This window comes from Pestalotiopsis fici, assembly GCF_000516985.1.
Source record: "Pestalotiopsis fici W106-1 unplaced genomic scaffold PFICI_Scf_13, whole genome shotgun sequence".
NCBI lineage: Eukaryota > Fungi > Ascomycota > Sordariomycetes > Amphisphaeriales > Sporocadaceae > Pestalotiopsis > Pestalotiopsis fici.
In genome coordinates this window covers 1,011,656-1,027,889 of record NW_006917103.1, presented here as the reverse complement: position 1 = coordinate 1,027,889, position 16,234 = coordinate 1,011,656, and the positions used below count along the sequence as shown (strand labels likewise).

Sequence of the window (16,234 nt, the reverse complement as noted above, 5' to 3'; positions counted from 1 at the left end):
ATTCAATGTTCAAATTTGAGGTTGGAAAGTCATAATGTCTCTGAAGCGTTGAGTGCAACGGGCTTATCCTGCACCACGTTCACACCATCCCACAACGGGCCACCAGGGTATACATAGTCCGCATCAAGGCTTTGAAAACGATACATGCTCAGAGTGGAAGACATTCCTATCAACAATGATTAGCCTTCTGAATGCGATATAATCATGCGCTACGGGCTGTGTTTAGAGCCATACCCGGGGATGTATGTTGTAAAGCTTCAGGGATCTTGATGCCCTGGGGCAGTGGATCGGTAAAGTCGCTCTCGACTTGAATCTGTGCACAAGACGGATACAATTGAGCGGGGCTCGTGGAGTTGAACACGGCGTTATGCTCTTCCAGCCCAGTGTTGACCTCGTCCATGCGCAGCAGGTACTGCCCGGCCGGGGTCTGAGCCGGAATCTTGAATATGAACTGGACCTTGTTAGTTCACTTGCATCAGACCCAGTGCACTTGCATCAAAACTTACGCGCTCCGGCAAGCCTCCGTTGTTGTACGCGCGCCAGCGGATCGGGTCCGTCTGATTGACCATCCACTCCAGCCCGAGGGTGTAAATCTTGAGCCAGTCGCCGTCGCCGTCGTACTCTCTTACGTCCATGCCATCGGGTACTCGCGATAGGTGTGCCATGACTGGCCCCGGGTGGTTGATGTCCATAATTTGCTAAAAGGGATTGTAAATTATGCTACTTTGGAGTTGACGTGATACAATGTGTCAAGAATGCTTGGACTTACATCGGCGCGATTCGGTGCGCAGCTTCCTCTCTCGTTTGGGCAGTCGTACCTATCGAGTCACTTTGAGCCATTGCCAATTTTTGTATGTTAAAGTCGTAACAGAGAAACCCCAGGGGTTCTGAAGTTTTTGATCACGCAGTCAAATCACATACCACATGGCATCAACCCATGCCACAGGATCAAATCGGGTATGAGCAAACTCGATCGTATCACCAGCTCGAAGACTAAGGACTTCAGTGGCGGCCGCATATGCCATGTTATCGCGACCACATCGTGTCGACTCGGCAAGGTCGGTCGCATAGGTGGGTTCATTATAGATGCGCTCATTCCGGTTGGTGTTTGGCGTCCACGGCTCCGTGAATGGAGCGGTTTTGTTGCTAAATTTGCTCTTAGCCTTGTCTGTATCGCCACATTAACTCGGGTACGGCAAGGGACGCGTACCGAATGAATCGCAGCGGTTCATGCCATTCGCCATTTACCGATATGCGGACAAACGTGACTACACACTAATGTCAATGATGGCCCAGGGATGAAGAGAGGGGCGTCTTACAGTGTGCCTCTGATACTAGGATCAGGGCCATCAGCACAGTAATGTATGGAAGTCGTAACATTGTACTGCTATAATGTTATATCAATATAGAAATCAAATGAGCTATGATTGTGTGCAAAGAATTGCTGCTTTTCTTCTCTCACTATAAGTTGAAGGAACCCAACACTTGAGTAAAGCACCAGAGGTTGAGAATGCTTTTAATGGTCAAAGAAAGGTTTACAGTTTTGAGCACATAAGTACATGTATGAACAGGACAACTTATACATTTGATGTAGTTTAGATTATCCGCGAATAGAAGTCCATTGAGAAGCATCCTTTAGCCGGGTCAGAGTGCAGCATCACGTTCAATCAGATGCTACCATCCTGTTGTGTCAAGCAGCCAAGACCTCCTGTCTCGGGCCCGATTGAAGATGTGTTACTTGAATGGCAGCACAACTGAATAGAGGCATCTATATCAACTGATAATATCTCATTATCATATATTTTCCCGGAAGTTCCTTGCAGGTACCGACACGAGGCTCTGTGGTCTCTGCAGAGCCACATACAAGACAGCCAAAAATTGAGGTTACAAATCACTGAATAAGGCATTCGGAGTGAGCCGTACCGCTCAAGGGTAGATGGGCCGGAAGGATAACCGAATCCTTCGCGGGGCACAGCTGCCAGTTGAGTGGCAGATGTGGTCGAGTCTCATTGCCTAGATCTGGCTGGGTTACTCAGGTTCCGATGGATGGCACGGGGCTTCCCCAGGTACCACATGAGCTGCAGTCAGATCATCAGTGAGCTTGGCGCGAGAAATTCGATCCATAAGCCAACTTGAGTCCGCTAAACCAATGGGTTTCCATCTCGACCAGTAGGCGTGAAGGAGATCAAGTGAGTAGCGCAATGGTTATTCATGTATATACGAACCTATTAGGTCACAAGGATTAGAGCCGAGATCAAGAGATTGAATGTTTGCCTAGCGAGTGCGACATTTTTCAAGACCACAATCTTTGGGTAATTGTTTAGCCTTACATCGGTTTCGTAGCGATCTTGTTGGTTTTCTCACATTGCTTCGTGCTTGTACTGGACCATCATTATCAATCAAGACCCCGAAGTACGAACTACGCCCAGAATTGCATATGTTTTTCATTCAATGATGGGAACTTTGGCACCAAGAAACTGTTTTCTAGAATGAATTAGTGTTCAACTTCGTTTCTGTTCCTATTGTCTTTATACGGTACAAATGGCCTAAAAATCCACGCGAGCTGACATGCAGCTATATCTAAAACTGCTTGGCTTTGCGTTACTGGGCAACCGCACAACGTGTGAAAATAATACATTCGAGATGCTTCAAGATGCACGCGAGCACAACTACAAATAAACGCAATGGACTATATAGACAGTGTCCTCGAGTATTTTAGATAGCCGTGAGTGCTGGGTTCAAAGAAATAGAATATGAAGTTGAGGTTTGCTGACGGGTACAGTGCAACTCGACTTGCTTTGACCACACCCAGAGTCTCGGGAACACCAAGCAAACCAAAGGACCCCACTTTCACAGCTGAGGCCGGGGGTCCCCTAGCAGTCACTGTTTTAGCACTGTGGGGTGCCAGCCTAGCTGTTGCTTGGTTTTCCAGCGGCCCGCATCTTGGGCGCACAGTGCCAGCCAGGCTACGTACCTCCCTTGGCTGCTTCAATTGGCTTTTCTGCCAAAGACATGGCGTCATTGGAGGGTCGTCGGGGTCCGGGGGAGCTCCAACCCAAACAACCAATTGCCAACCCTCTAGCTGCTGCCAATTGAGAGCATTGTTAGCACCATCTGCTTTCTGAGCTACCGGAAACCTTCGACCTACACAACGCCATCACCATTCATACAATATACCTGTATTAAATCATTCTCATCTGCCAATCATTGTACAACTAGCTAGAAGCAGTATCATCATGTCTTTCCGCGCCTTCTCTTCTCTTCCCCGAGCCCTCGGCCGCCGCGCCGCCCCCCTCCGTGCTGCTACCCGCGTCTCGCAATTCCACAGCTCGCGTCCGCTCTTGGTGTCGCAGGGCGACTCTCTTCCCAACCGGGACTTCTTGGTCGAGAACAGCCCGGGCAACAAGGTCAACCTCGCCGACGAGTTCGCCAACATTAAGCGTGGCCTCGTCATTGGCGTGCCTGCCGCCTTCTCCCCGGCTTGCTCCAACCAGCACATTCCCGGCTACATTAGCCACCCCAAGGTTGCCGAGATCGTTGGCGAGGGCGGCAAGGTTGTTGTCGTCAGCGTGAATGACCCTTTTGTGTGAGTTTGCTCTGAATTTGTTTCCAGCTCTACAAAGGCAACATGTCAGACATTGCACGGGCGACAAACAATCAAATAAGAGACATCCGCTAACCATTTCCAATAGCATGAAGGCATGGCAAGACCAGCTTGACCCTGCCGGTGACTCTGGTGTAGGTTATACTTGGTGACGATTCAGCTCAAGAGCATGCTCAATCGCTCATGGATCCGTCCCAGCGCATACTATCCTCGAACCTAGCTAAATCATTTCTAGATCCGCTTCCTCGCCGACCCTACTGGCGAGTTCACCAAGGCCCTTGAGCTAGACTTTGACAGCGTGGCCATCTTTGGCAACCGCCGTGCCAAGCGTTACGCTCTGGTCCTTGAGGATGGCAAGGTCAAGTCCATCCACGTTGAGCCCGACAACACGGGAACAAATGGTGAGTTTTGCCTGATGAAACCGATAAAATTAGCAGCCCATGTCTAACTAACACGTCGTAGTCTCCCTGGCGGAGAATGTTCTTGCCTAAATATGTACAATATAGTATAGACTCGGTAGTAGTATGAGATACCGATCAAAAATAAACAACAAGTACAACAACAAAATCTTATCCGGCCACGCAGAGCAAAAAGAGGTCTGCCTGGGGATCGAACCCAGAATCTCCTGATGTCAACTGATTACAACTCTTTATGGAAAGAGAGCGGTCGTAGTCAGACGCAATGCCAATTCTGCCAACAGACCAATGGGAAACGCTTGAATTGCTTCAAGGCTTGTTGGAAGAAATTCCTGTTATTGAGTAATGAGATGTGAGTAATTTGAAAAAATTTCCAGACTAGGACTTGTCCATCGTGGGCCGATTTGTCGCCTCATAGAGAAAGTGGATATAGTTGGCGTGTTATGCGTGACCGACCGCAGTTTATACTCTGACAGAAGCCAAGCCGTTACACTAGTCGATCGACTGTAACTCGGGGGTTCCATGTTTCGATGTAACAAGGTGCACGGCGACAGCAGTCCACTCACCCTTGGATGTACAGCACTCGTCTACGCCTCCATTGACATGGTTCTTTTCACCAGAGAATTGAAAGAGAGCGGAAAACGAGCGGACTAAACAACATTACCCAAACCATATTTTTGATTTCAACCGTTTCTCTTATTTCACCCGCATATGCGAGAGCTATCTTGGAGAAAGCTCCGTCGTGAGTCAAGAATAATCGGGTAAGGCTCTTTTTTAGCTTATAAGAGCGCAGATACATAGGCTGATAGTAGCAGACATATGATCAAATATTCCCATTATGGCTTGGAACACTAACCTATGAAAATCCCCTTAGATACATCATCAAACGAGTGCATGCTTAGTATGCACGTCCAGCAAATTCGTGGTGGCAGCAGAAATGTCAGATGGTTCTTTTGGACCGAGATAGCAGCAGCCGCGAGCTTGCCAACGAAATTTTCACGAGCACGTACCACGCCTGCCGTCGTAGGACCGTCGATCAGCTCGTCCCACCAATTACCATGTCGATTCATCGCACTACAATCTAGGTGCTGATGTGCTGAAACATGCACCACTAGGTCATATGAGTATCTGGAGTTCAGCACGGGAGTATCGCATGTTAATTGAAGCAGGATTTGATAGAAACATTCGTCAAGTTGAACACTTAGCTGGTATAATTATGTTAAATGTTCGACCAATTCACGATTTCAGATCAGAAAGTTGTGGTGTTGCAAATCTTTTTGACTTGGGCATTATGCTACTAAATTAGAACGGTTGAACCAAGAAACTAGAAAATTTGATAATTTCCACACCTTGTGGAACATTGACCGAGTATATTTATACCAAGGTCTGAGATGGTGTTATGCACAGGCGAGAGTCTAGAGTACCAATTGGTTATCGAGGTACTTGGACCAGTCTTGGTCTGATGTGGATATTCAGAATAGGGAGATCATTCAATGTTTGTCAACTGCTTCCAAAATCCTACATCGCTGCTAGTCATCTAATTTCCCACTGTTCTCATACACGGACCAAGCTCATGGGCAACAATACACCGAAGTCCAAGCCTCCAATGCAGAACCGACAACCGGACGTTGAAGCTTGAATCGCTGCTCTTATCGTGCCGAATACCGATTGTATCTTGCGACAGCGATGTTTTCAGTATAAAGAAAGAATCGGGCAAGGCTCTCCTCTGGCTTGTGGGAATCCAAAGTCGTGGGCGCAGCTACCGCGGCCAATTTCTTCTCTTTTGGTTCAGGCTGTCCCCTTCATTCTTCAAAGATAACGAAATATCTTGGTTTTAACTCCGACTCTAATTCCGGAATGTCCCAGGCCATAAGCACTTGGCCGGGTATAATCGTTAGCCAGGGACCTGGTTCACCAACAATACCCGACCCCACCAAATTTCGACCGCCGTCGCCGGCGGAGATCCAACTTGTAGTCAGCCTTCTTGACTCGGATCATGTTGTTTGATTAGCAATTGACGGCAATCTTGTTCCTCCGATTTATTTGTGTTGTCACTCTTGACACTTGCTCTCAAGGTCTCCTGGCCAACAATGGATTAGACTTTGCAAGTCGAAAGAAATACATCCGTCATGGAATTCGAAGCATTGCCAACACCAATGGACTCTACATCATCTTGGGACCCTCCGCCCGTGCAAGGGAACAGTTCAAGAAGACGGAAGATTCGAAAGGGAACTCATAGCTGCTGGTAAAAGTACATCATAAGCTCAACACACGAGCCCATGACTGAATAGCCATTTCTGCAGGCAATGTAAACGGCGCAAAGCCAAGTGTATTTTTTCCACGGCTGCTGATGACGTCTGTGTGGGTTGTCGTCGTCGTGGACTGTCCTGCACAAGACAAGACTTGCCAGAAGAGCTCTCCAACTCAAAGACAAACCGTCCAGACCTTGATGAGAGGCTTGACAAAGTGGAAAGCTTACTCAGCGAACTCAATAGCAAGCTGCGCAAAGATGCCCCGTTAGCCAAGGACGACGATGGAAGCGCTGGTGAAAGTATCCCTGATACTACCGTCGCACTCACATCCAACGGAAACCCTGCTGATTTCAATGTCGGTGCTGAAAGTTCAGACCCGTTTTTACGAGGCGAAAGTCACCAGGCAATCACTGCTTCCTTGCTCGCAGCTTGGCCATCACCCAAAGATACGGAGAGCCTTCTCCGAAACAGTCATGGCACAACACTGTATTGTCATCACCTAAATGCTGGCCACCATTGCCGACTTACAGAAGAAGACTGGGTCACAAAGCCCGCAAAGCTTCCATGGGTTCCCGGTCCAGAGATGCACCCCGTCGTCCTGGCCAGGCGCATGCTCTGTTGCGTTCTCTTTCTTCAGAGCCCCTGTGCCGCCGAGAAGTACATGTTCTCTGTGCCCATACGGACAATCATGCACCGAATGCTGACCGCGGTTGTGGGTTTGGTCAATGGCAATGATGAACTGCATGGAAGCTTGGAAAGTGTTGAATGCTTCATGCTAGAGTCCATGTACCACATGCACTATGGGAATCTTCGAAAGTCATGGCTTGTCAATCGCAGAGCCATGCTCTTGGCACAAATGATTGGACTACATCATCGCCCCATGCCTCCGATACAGTCTCTTGATCCTCAGCTGGCGTCGGACCCTGAGGCCATGTGGTCCCGGATCGTGTCTCAAGACCGTTACCTTTGTCTCCTCCTAGGACTTCCACCAGGGTCGAGCAACAGGTGCACAAATGGCCCAATGACGGTGCCTAGGAGCTACTGTTGTACCAGCCGCAAGATTGAGGCGTCACTTCACAATATTGGCGCCAAAATATTGGAACGCAACGAGATTCGACGCCTCGACTATAGCCAAGACTTGGCCATCGATGCAGAGCTCCTCCAGCTGGCGTACAACGCACCCGAAGGTTACTGGAGTGCACCGCAGATGGATGGGATATCAGCTGGGTCGTTTGCTGATGCTCTAGCTGTCAATACCCTCACGAGACAGGCCATGTACTATCATCTCCTCAACCAGCTGCATTGGCCTTACCTTTTAAACACGCTACACTGCGAGGGACACGGACGCTCCACCAAGCACGAGGCGTATTCCGCCACGACTTGTGTCCACGCGAGCCGCGAGATCCTCCATCGCTTTATCCTGTACCGAAACTTTAATTCTGCTTCGCAGTGTTTCCGCCCCGTCGACTTTTTGGCCATTACGGCCGTCCTCACATTGTTGCTAGCGCATTCCGACATCTACTACTCCAGCCTGTTGCCCGAGGGCCAGGGCAAGCGCACTGATTATCTCGCACACCAGCGTCTCGGCGACCGTCTCTTGTTGGATCAGGCCATGCAGCAGCTCGAGACGGTCAGCCAATACAACCGAGACGCGACCAGCATCGGACGCCTAGAGGAGCTACGGTCTCTGATCAGGCTCAAGATGGAGGCGACTCGAGAGAACAACTTTATCCGCATAGCCGCCAAGCCTCAGGAGCGTGGTTCTGAACAGCCTCAAAGCAGCAGCACGCGCACAAACGAGGGTGAATTACAGTTCCCGGCGCCCTATTTCGGTACAATTCGCATCTCGCAAGGTGGCACTATATTCAAGACCTTTTCACAGGCCACCGCCACGGTTGTTGGGTCATCCTATGACTTTGATAGTTCCCCAGAGGCAGCAGTCGTGCCAGCTTCTAGTAGCGAAGTAAATGATACAAGCTCGGGATCGGGTTGGAATTGGGATTTTGGATCAGAGTCTTTGAATATCTCTGCTGCTGCTGGCAGCGACAAATGGGCATTTCAGGGTGTCGACGCGGCCTTTTTTGATACCTTGATGATGGGTAGAATGCCTGGTGAAGAACGTGGCGCGGATGACTTTTCTACATGATGATGCGCCAAAACTTATGATTCTGTCATTTTCTTATGGAGAAAGTCCTATATTTTTTAAAAATAAATCGAAGCCAAAAGCTTTTCACTCAAGATACTGCACATGTGACGATGTAAAATAGTAGTACTTCTTAAGCATTGCCCATCATTTTCATTTGCAACTTGTTTGTTGATCATATGGGATCGAGACAAATGAAATTGCGCCGTCTGATGGTAGCCCCGAGCTCACACCGCAGCAAGATGGATTTTTCTCCCGGACCTGGATTTAACGGAGTTTTCGAGTTTAGCCAAGTGAGTCCATCTCATTTAGTAGTAAGGACTTTTTTATACTACCACCATTTTTTATTTGGAGGTGCTGGCCCCCACACTGGTTAGACTTACGATTCCAGCTTGAACCGCCGCCGACGGCGGTGCAACAGGATGAAAAGCAATAATAGCATTTCCAATTGCCCCTTTAACGGCACAACATCCAACTGTGATTCGACAAGGGCTCGGCTAAGATGGGAATGAGCCTAACCCGGATAGACAAATTGTGTCTTGAATTTATAAGCTTGACATCCTTGCGCAATCAGAGCTTGGCGGAATATCAAATGTCATGAAGAACATGTGCAATCCAGTCTATATTAACTATTATTTCTCCTGCTAGACCTTTGCATGTCTGGGCTGGATCTGATCATATACTCCAATACATTCGTCGACGACAGCAATGATGGAGAAATCAGAGTCGACAAGAGCGAATTCCCCAAATGGGGAAGTCCGCGTCGTCAATGTTCGTGCAAGCAGTGGTTCCGACACGGAAGTCCATGACAACTTGGCAAAACAAGAAGAAAAGATGTCGCAAAATGGCACAACGACGCCACCAGCCGCCGAAGTCGTCTACCCCCATGGCATGCAGCTCTTTTTGATCATGGCATCAGTCATGTTGAACCTCTTTCTCGCTGCCTTGGACCAGGTTCGTTTCGGTAATCCACAAGTTCTTTCCATGCCCATGGACTAATGTGACTTTTTGCTTTTCAGACCATTGTTGCCACGGCCATACCCAGCATCACCAACGAATTCCACGGTCTGGAAAAAGTCTCCTGGTACGGTTCCGCATACTTCATGACCTTTGCCGGCACCCTCGCCTCCTGGGGCAAGGCCTACCGCTACTTTCCCGTCAAATGGGGCTACCTCCTGGCGCTCTTCATCTTTGAGCTGGGCAGCCTCATTTGCGCCGTGGCGCCCAACGCCAACGCCCTCGTGGCCGGCCGCGCCATTGCCGGCGTCGGGTGCTCGGGCCTGGGATCGGGCGCCTTTCTCGCCGTGGCCCTGGCCGCCGAGCCCCGCCGACGCGCCATGCTCATGGGCATCCTCGTGTCAAACTATGGCATCGCCGCCGTGTGCGGGCCCCTCATTGGCGGCGCCTTTACCGCAAACGTCTCGTGGCGCTGGTGCTTTTACATCAACCTGCCCATTGGGGCCGTGTCGGCGCTGACGACGCTGTTTTCGTTTCGTCTACCTATTGAGCCGGTCAAGGCCCCTTTGCGCGAGAAGCTCTCGCAGCTTGACTTTGGCGGAACTATAATTCTCATGGGTGCCGTGATTAGTTTTATCCTGGCACTCCAATATGGAGGCCAGACCATGCCGTAAGTACTCAAATCATGTCATGACTTACTCGTCTTGCATCGTTCCCTCTTCCAAAGAAGAAAATAGAAATGAGTGTCTATTTTGAAGTTTATTTTCCGGTCCTATGTTCCGGCTTGGGAAATCGCTACTTCCTTGCCGCAGATCGGCTACATAATAGATCTTCCCAGGTTCAGAGGAGGATAATGTCAAGCTAACATGATTCAATTCTCTAGGTGGCGCAGCAGCACTGTGATTGGGCTTCTAGTCGGCTTCGTCGTCATCTCTATAGCCTTCTTCGTTTGGGAGATATGGCGAGGCGAGCGTGCCATGATCGTCCTCAGGCTCTTGAGAAGACGAGTTGTCTGGGTGTCTGGGACTTTTCAGTTCTTCTTTGCGGCGACTTACTTTATTTCTCTTTATGTGAGTATTTTAAAACCATGCAATGTTCCCACACTTCACGTGTGCTCTCCCCGAAACAAATCTGTAGGTAAATGACCGCTGCGAAAGAAGGAAGCTGACGAATATTGACTCTGCAGTACCTCCCAGTCTTCTTCCAGAGTATAGAAGGCGTCAGTCCATCCGAGTCGGGTGTGCGCAATTTACCCTTGGTCTTGACGCTGGGTGTGGCCTCCATCGCGTCGGGCTTGGTCATGTCCAAGTTTGGCCACACCATGCCCGTCATGGTGGTCGGTGGCTCACTGGCAACCATTGCCTGTGGCCTGTTCTATCTGCTCGACGGCAACTCGCCCTCGGGCTACTGGATCGGTTTCCAAATTATTGGCGGTGCGGCTTGGGGCAGTACCTGGCAATGTGGTGTCGCCACGGTGCAAAGTGCGAGTGACATGGCCGACTTGCCACTTGTCACCTCTCTTGTATTATGTAAGTATTCCCATGTTTCCCGTTGTTGTTCTTACAGGGCTAACCTGCGTCTAGTATTCCAATCACTTGGTGGCACTTTGGGACTCTCTGCTGCCCAGTGTGCCTTTGACAACAAGCTCATTGAAACCCTGGCCCAGACCGTTCCAGGCATTGAAGCAAGTGTCGTGCTCGCGACAGGAGTCACAGACATCAGGGCATCCTTCGCCCCCGACGAGGTGACCGGGATCCTCTTGGCATATCTCGCCGGACTTAGAGTGGTCTGGGCAATGTGCATCAGTTTCGGCGGCTGTGCTGTCTTGCTTTGCTTCTTGGGCCCTTGGAAGAGGCTGCACCAGGGAGGCGCGCCCCAGAAGAGTGCCGAATCTGGAGATGAGAAAACTTCGGATGTTTGAGTTGATTACTATTGCATCACCATCATCGGACTGTTTGCTTCTTTTCATCTTTATCGTCCCATATGAAAGAGGGTTACATTACAAAAGCCATCTCCTAGTTTGGATACAAGCACGACTTGGAAAGATGGAAACATGACGTATCTGATAGTGAAAAAACTCACTTGAAATCAGTCTGTGCTTAGAATAGGGGGCAAAGAGTTTACCTTACTTAGTCTTTGTTGCATTTTAGAGTTATAGAGGACGTAAACTGAACACCCGTCTATTATGAGCATGCAGGCGAACAGGACGCCGACGGTAATATATTCATTTTCCTTCACAAATATTAGTCACGAAATCGTGGTTCACTTGGTTTGGCAAGCAGCTTGGTTGATGTTGATGAGACAGTGCCCATAGAAATTCTCTAAGTGAGTTGATCATGATGCGCTACCGAGCGGAAATGCTTAAAAAAAAAAGAAGTAAAACCCCCAACTCTCTTGAATGTCCAGTCCAACGCCATGTACGCCACCTCATGGCGTGCTAAAATGCACAAAGTCGTATATCGCTGTCGCGAGCAGGAGTTGATGCCAATAGTCAATGAATGGCACTTTATCCCGCCGCTATCTATCTATTTGCGAGCACCTGTGGGCTTCAAATCCAGATTGAACGTCCAGCGACCTAGATAGGCAACACAGGTTAGCAGTCTGTCAGGCAAAGGAATTGTATTTGTAATCATATAAGGCTATCGCAATCGCGATAATGAAGAGCTGGGGAGATGGGCAGAGATGATAGCTTACCATTTGCCAGATTCTCGGCAGTGTCCTCCAACAAGATAACACGGCGCTTGTTGCAATATGCCGTCTTGTCCATGATGACTACCTTTAATTTGGGGTCTGCCAGGTCGGCGACGGGTTTCTCAAACATCTCGGACAGGTTCTCAACTGCCATTTCTAAATCTTTCTGGTTGTCTTCGAAAATCTCTGTCAGGTTGTTACGAGCAAGATAGAAGGCAAATGCATATGTCCACTTGAGCGTCTGTCGGCAGGTCTGGAGTGCCTGCGAAGCAGAGTTGAGGTATTGGACTTCAATCCACGACATGCCAGATGCTGTCTGCAGCTGAACCATCTTCTTTTCCGTCTTTACGTATATATCTTTGTCAAGCCGGGCAGACTGCTCATGGTTGGCGTAGCGATTGTAGTAGTGTAAGTAGCGCTCAAGTGACTTCCTCGACTGCGCCTGGGCATCTCTGGCGTCGGTACCACTCTTCTCGTCGAACCGACTACAGTTGTACCAGCTGGTACCGTGTTCTGACCATAGGCCCATGCACATCCAGCAGAACTCATGCTTGCACTTCCTGCAGGTCATGTGGTTACAGCCGCCGTTCTTTTCAATGGTTGAATTGCAGCGAGGACATTCTTTTGTGTTTGCCGAGATCCAGTTGGCTGTTTCGCTGTCATCGGCGCACTTCTTCAACCACTGCTTGACGAGCTCACATGGTGCTGGCTGGTGGTCGTTCAATATGCAGCCAAAGCAGAACCGATGGCCACAGTCGCAAGCCACCGTCGGGACAACCTTGTCCAGGTCCTTCTTCTTGACAGCACATTCAACGGCGTTCTCACAATCAGGTGCGGGGCACCACTTCAGGATATCTTTGTCTTCCACGTAGGTACGATTGAGCAGCTCCTGATATCGACCGGCCAAATCGGGTGTTACGAGTATGTCGAGTGACCGAGCGTCGATAATTCGTGAACAGCCTTGTGAGGGACATTGGATTCTGGCAGCCTCGCCCTCTTCGCGGATCTTTTGTGTCAAATACTGACGATAGCAGTCGACGCAGAATCTGTGGCCGCATTTCAAAGCAAAAGACTGAAGGCCGTCGTCGTCATCGCAGCATATCTCGCACATGAAGTCGGGAAGGGTCTCGAGTTTCGGCAGGTTCTCGCTTGTCGACCTGAGACCAGCGGCCTCGAGGACCTTGGCGCCATTGTCCATGTAATCCTCAATCAAGCGCTCCTTGTTCCACTGAAAGTATCGAAGAAGAATTGCGGCGTCTTCGGGTTGCATCTCGAGAATCATGTTGACCTCGTCCATCATATCACGCTGTTGGGCCATGATGTCGTCCGGCGTGTGAACCTTGAAGCTGATATCGTAGGCAACTCTCTTCTTGGACTCCTTGACAGAGCCATTGTCGGGTTCGTCATCGGGGTCTTCGTCAAAGGCGTCAAAGTCTTCGGCATCATCGCTATCGTCCTGAAGATTGAAATCCTCCTCGCTGCCCAGAGTCGAGGCCAGGTCCTCGTCAGAGTCCATGGTGGCGGGAGTCGGAGGGGCTTGGTCCTGTTCGGCCCTTACGGAGGCAATCTTCTTGTTGTGAGCGCTTGCCGCAGCCTCAGCCGCCTTCCGCTTCCTAGTTGTCGGCGGAATCTTGGCTCGTGATGTTGTTGCCAAACGGGACGTCGTTTGACAACAAAGAAAAGAAAACAGGGGATGGGATGGGGGTTGGTTTGTGGGATGTAGGGGCAGAGGTTGGGCAGATGCACTGCTGCGTGACTTGGAAAGTTTGGCAAGCCAACGTGTGTCACAGCTGCTACAATGATGAGGTGAATCAATCAATCGGGGCTCCCGTTCCCTACTACCTAAGGCTTAGTTGATAGAGTGGAGGGAGGGGCAAGGGAGAGGCGGGCGCTGATTCGGGCCAGTCGGGACTTGATTGGGGCAAATGCCGGGGGGGTGATATTGCGCCGCTGATAGCGTTTGATGAAGCAGGTGCATGCAGAAGTGACTGCAAGACGAATGTATAGGTTATCCACAGTGGTGGGAGGAGTGGACGACAAGAAATAGAAACATGCAGAAGCAGTGTCAAAAGGAGTCACTAATGACGCAAAGGGGTGGTCTCGTCCCTGGATTCCTTGGTGTTGTGACGGACAAGAGGCTCGAGTGCAGACAGACGGGAGTCTGGTTACGAAGTTGTTATGTATGATGGAAAGTTGGCACACGTCTCTCCTTGCTGTGCAGTTTAAAACGTCTGTTCTCTCTATGGAAAGTGGGTTGGTCAGCCGACATTGCAGGCAGACACCACTCAGAAGCGCCCCGCGCTAAAAAAAAAAGAGATGCTACTACTAGGCAGGTATGTAATAAAATGCTTGACCAAATTCCCAGTAATTGCTACTAATTCTAGGCACCTGGCCTCCCGTTTTGCCGTTTCCAGGGTACCGGCTCTTTCCCTGGTTTGCTGGTATGCTTGCCTGTTGCTGGGGTTGGGGGGGGGGGGGGGGGGGGTTCGAATGTTGAGTGGGTGGGTGTCTCCCCTCGAGTCACGCTTTCCACCATTTTGCCCCAGTAAGGAGTCAGGCGACTGACTGACTTGCAGCACTGGGTGATTTGTGATTCCGTCAAAAAAAGTTCCCCTATGGAATGCGCGTTCAATAGTAGGTAATGTAGGTACTTATGTAGGTAATGCATTGCCACTTGGCTTCACCCGGCTTGTCCACCACGAGAAAGAATGGAAGATAAGCGATAGCGAGACTTAGGTAATCTTGCCATCATTGGCCTGTTTGTAAGTTGGGCAGAAATCAATTAAGCCCTCTTGCAGGGTGGACAGTGCCGAGGGCGTGCATTTGCATCAGTACATCTACTACAACTATAATCAACTGATCTGTTCTACTCTCATGTTGCGTTCCAATGTCGGGCCAAATGTTGCGTATTCTTGACGACTCCCAAGATCTGAGAATCTCTGTACTTGGCACTTGGGAATATGTCCTACCCTTGACGGTTCAAACACATGATGCTGCTTCATGAATGAATGTAGAACGATGGGTTTGATCATTGTATACGGGCCTTGAATCATTTCAGTGTGCTTCATTTACGTTTCCCCCGTTTTAGCAAACTCTTCCATTGCTTAAACTTTGGGAGAAATCCACTGACCACGAATCCGCCATGCATATGGGCAACGGAACCGTACCAATCATGCGAGTTGCATATGGCTAGATACGCTTAAATGGACTGCATTCAATGTTCATATAGAGTATCTAGGTGTCTGCTGGGGAAGTTTTCCATTCGGAGCCAAAATTATGCACTTAAATTATATGTGACGTGGTAATATGTACAGTGAACTGAGCGTGATCGAATGCGACCATCAAGGGTGAGAGGGTATCATGAGGTACTTTGGGTTCAACGACCTCAAAAGAAGCCAACCGCTTCCAACGCCTGTGCCCTTGGCATAGTCTCGATATTTTCTCTACATTTCCAACAATCTCTTGGTGTACATCTAGTCTTGCTGCCGATTGGTTTGCCACAGCTGCCGAAGACGTTGCCCTTGGCGAGCGTGGCTTTGCATGTCTTTTCGGATATCAAGACTGTATCTTCATGGCCGCAGAGGAAGCAGCTTCGTGTGTGAGAAACGTAGTTGCACATTCTGGTAGACAACAGCAGTCGGTGAGTTGGTAGCAAAGGTAGCCGGGCTCAACAGATCACGTACTTAGGGTTGTTTGCTTGTCCAGCATCCGAATATATTGATCTTTGGTTGCTCACGAGACAAGTCGGGAGGATAGATGACGATAATAGAGTCAAATTCTACAATGTATAGCTGGATAGACTCGAGAAGTGCATGCCTGAGAGGAAGAAGATGGAAGCTTTATAGTTGGACTGTCACTTGCACATCCAGGGTCAAGACTCTCAAGGGGAATATCATATAAGGGCTGCAGGTGCTCGCCGCCATCAGCTAATTATGGTATGACTGCAGTTCTTATTATTGTCCGTAGCTGGTTCAAGGACCAATGATAAACCCTGACAAATCAAATGCGAACAGAGTTACCAATACAAAATACCTGGCAACCATATGCCTTCAAGCATGGCGAGCAGCCACAATATTGCAATGTGATGGCCGTCTAGACGACCAAAGGGGACGACTTGTCATTACAATGTACTTGGATAGAGCCTTTGATGGCCGCATAGGTCTAGATGCAG

At 49.5% G+C, this 16,234-nt stretch overlaps 5 protein-coding genes across 5 annotated transcripts; 3 read left to right on the top strand and 2 right to left on the bottom strand.

Annotated features, from left to right (window-relative positions):
* Positions 1–29: 29 nt before the first annotated feature.
* PFICI_14729 (uncharacterized protein) lies at positions 30–1,380 on the bottom strand (the record flags this gene model as incomplete). Its single annotated transcript, XM_007843310.1, has 7 exons — positions 30–166; positions 235–451; positions 507–698; positions 770–818; positions 922–1,146; positions 1,211–1,268; positions 1,320–1,380. 7 exons carry the CDS (start codon positions 1,378–1,380, stop codon positions 30–32), a joined length of 939 nt encoding a protein of 312 aa, XP_007841501.1.
* Positions 1,381–3,236: 1,856 nt separating this feature from the next.
* Positions 3,237–4,095, top strand: PFICI_14728 (uncharacterized protein; the record flags this gene model as incomplete). Its single annotated transcript, XM_007843309.1, has 4 exons — positions 3,237–3,586; positions 3,693–3,738; positions 3,840–4,005; positions 4,067–4,095. 4 exons carry the CDS (start codon positions 3,237–3,239, stop codon positions 4,093–4,095), a joined length of 591 nt encoding a protein of 196 aa, XP_007841500.1.
* Positions 4,096–6,149: 2,054 nt separating this feature from the next.
* PFICI_14727 (uncharacterized protein) lies at positions 6,150–8,418 on the top strand (the record flags this gene model as incomplete). Its single annotated transcript, XM_007843308.1, has 2 exons — positions 6,150–6,265; positions 6,324–8,418. The coding sequence occupies 2 exons, from the start codon at positions 6,150–6,152 to the stop codon at positions 8,416–8,418; spliced, it is 2,211 nt and encodes a 736-aa protein (XP_007841499.1).
* A 705-nt stretch (positions 8,419–9,123) lies between these two features.
* On the top strand, positions 9,124–11,293 carry PFICI_14726 (uncharacterized protein; the record flags this gene model as incomplete). Its single annotated transcript, XM_007843307.1, has 5 exons — positions 9,124–9,369; positions 9,435–10,042; positions 10,256–10,442; positions 10,559–10,901; positions 10,956–11,293. 5 exons carry the CDS (start codon positions 9,124–9,126, stop codon positions 11,291–11,293), a joined length of 1,722 nt encoding a protein of 573 aa, XP_007841498.1.
* A 604-nt stretch (positions 11,294–11,897) lies between these two features.
* Positions 11,898–13,579, bottom strand: PFICI_14725 (RING finger protein; the record flags this gene model as incomplete). The annotated part of the gene is made up of 2 exons (XM_007843306.1): positions 11,898–11,947; positions 12,067–13,579. The coding sequence occupies 2 exons, from the start codon at positions 13,577–13,579 to the stop codon at positions 11,898–11,900; spliced, it is 1,563 nt and encodes a 520-aa protein (XP_007841497.1).
* Positions 13,580–16,234: the final 2,655 nt, after the last annotated feature.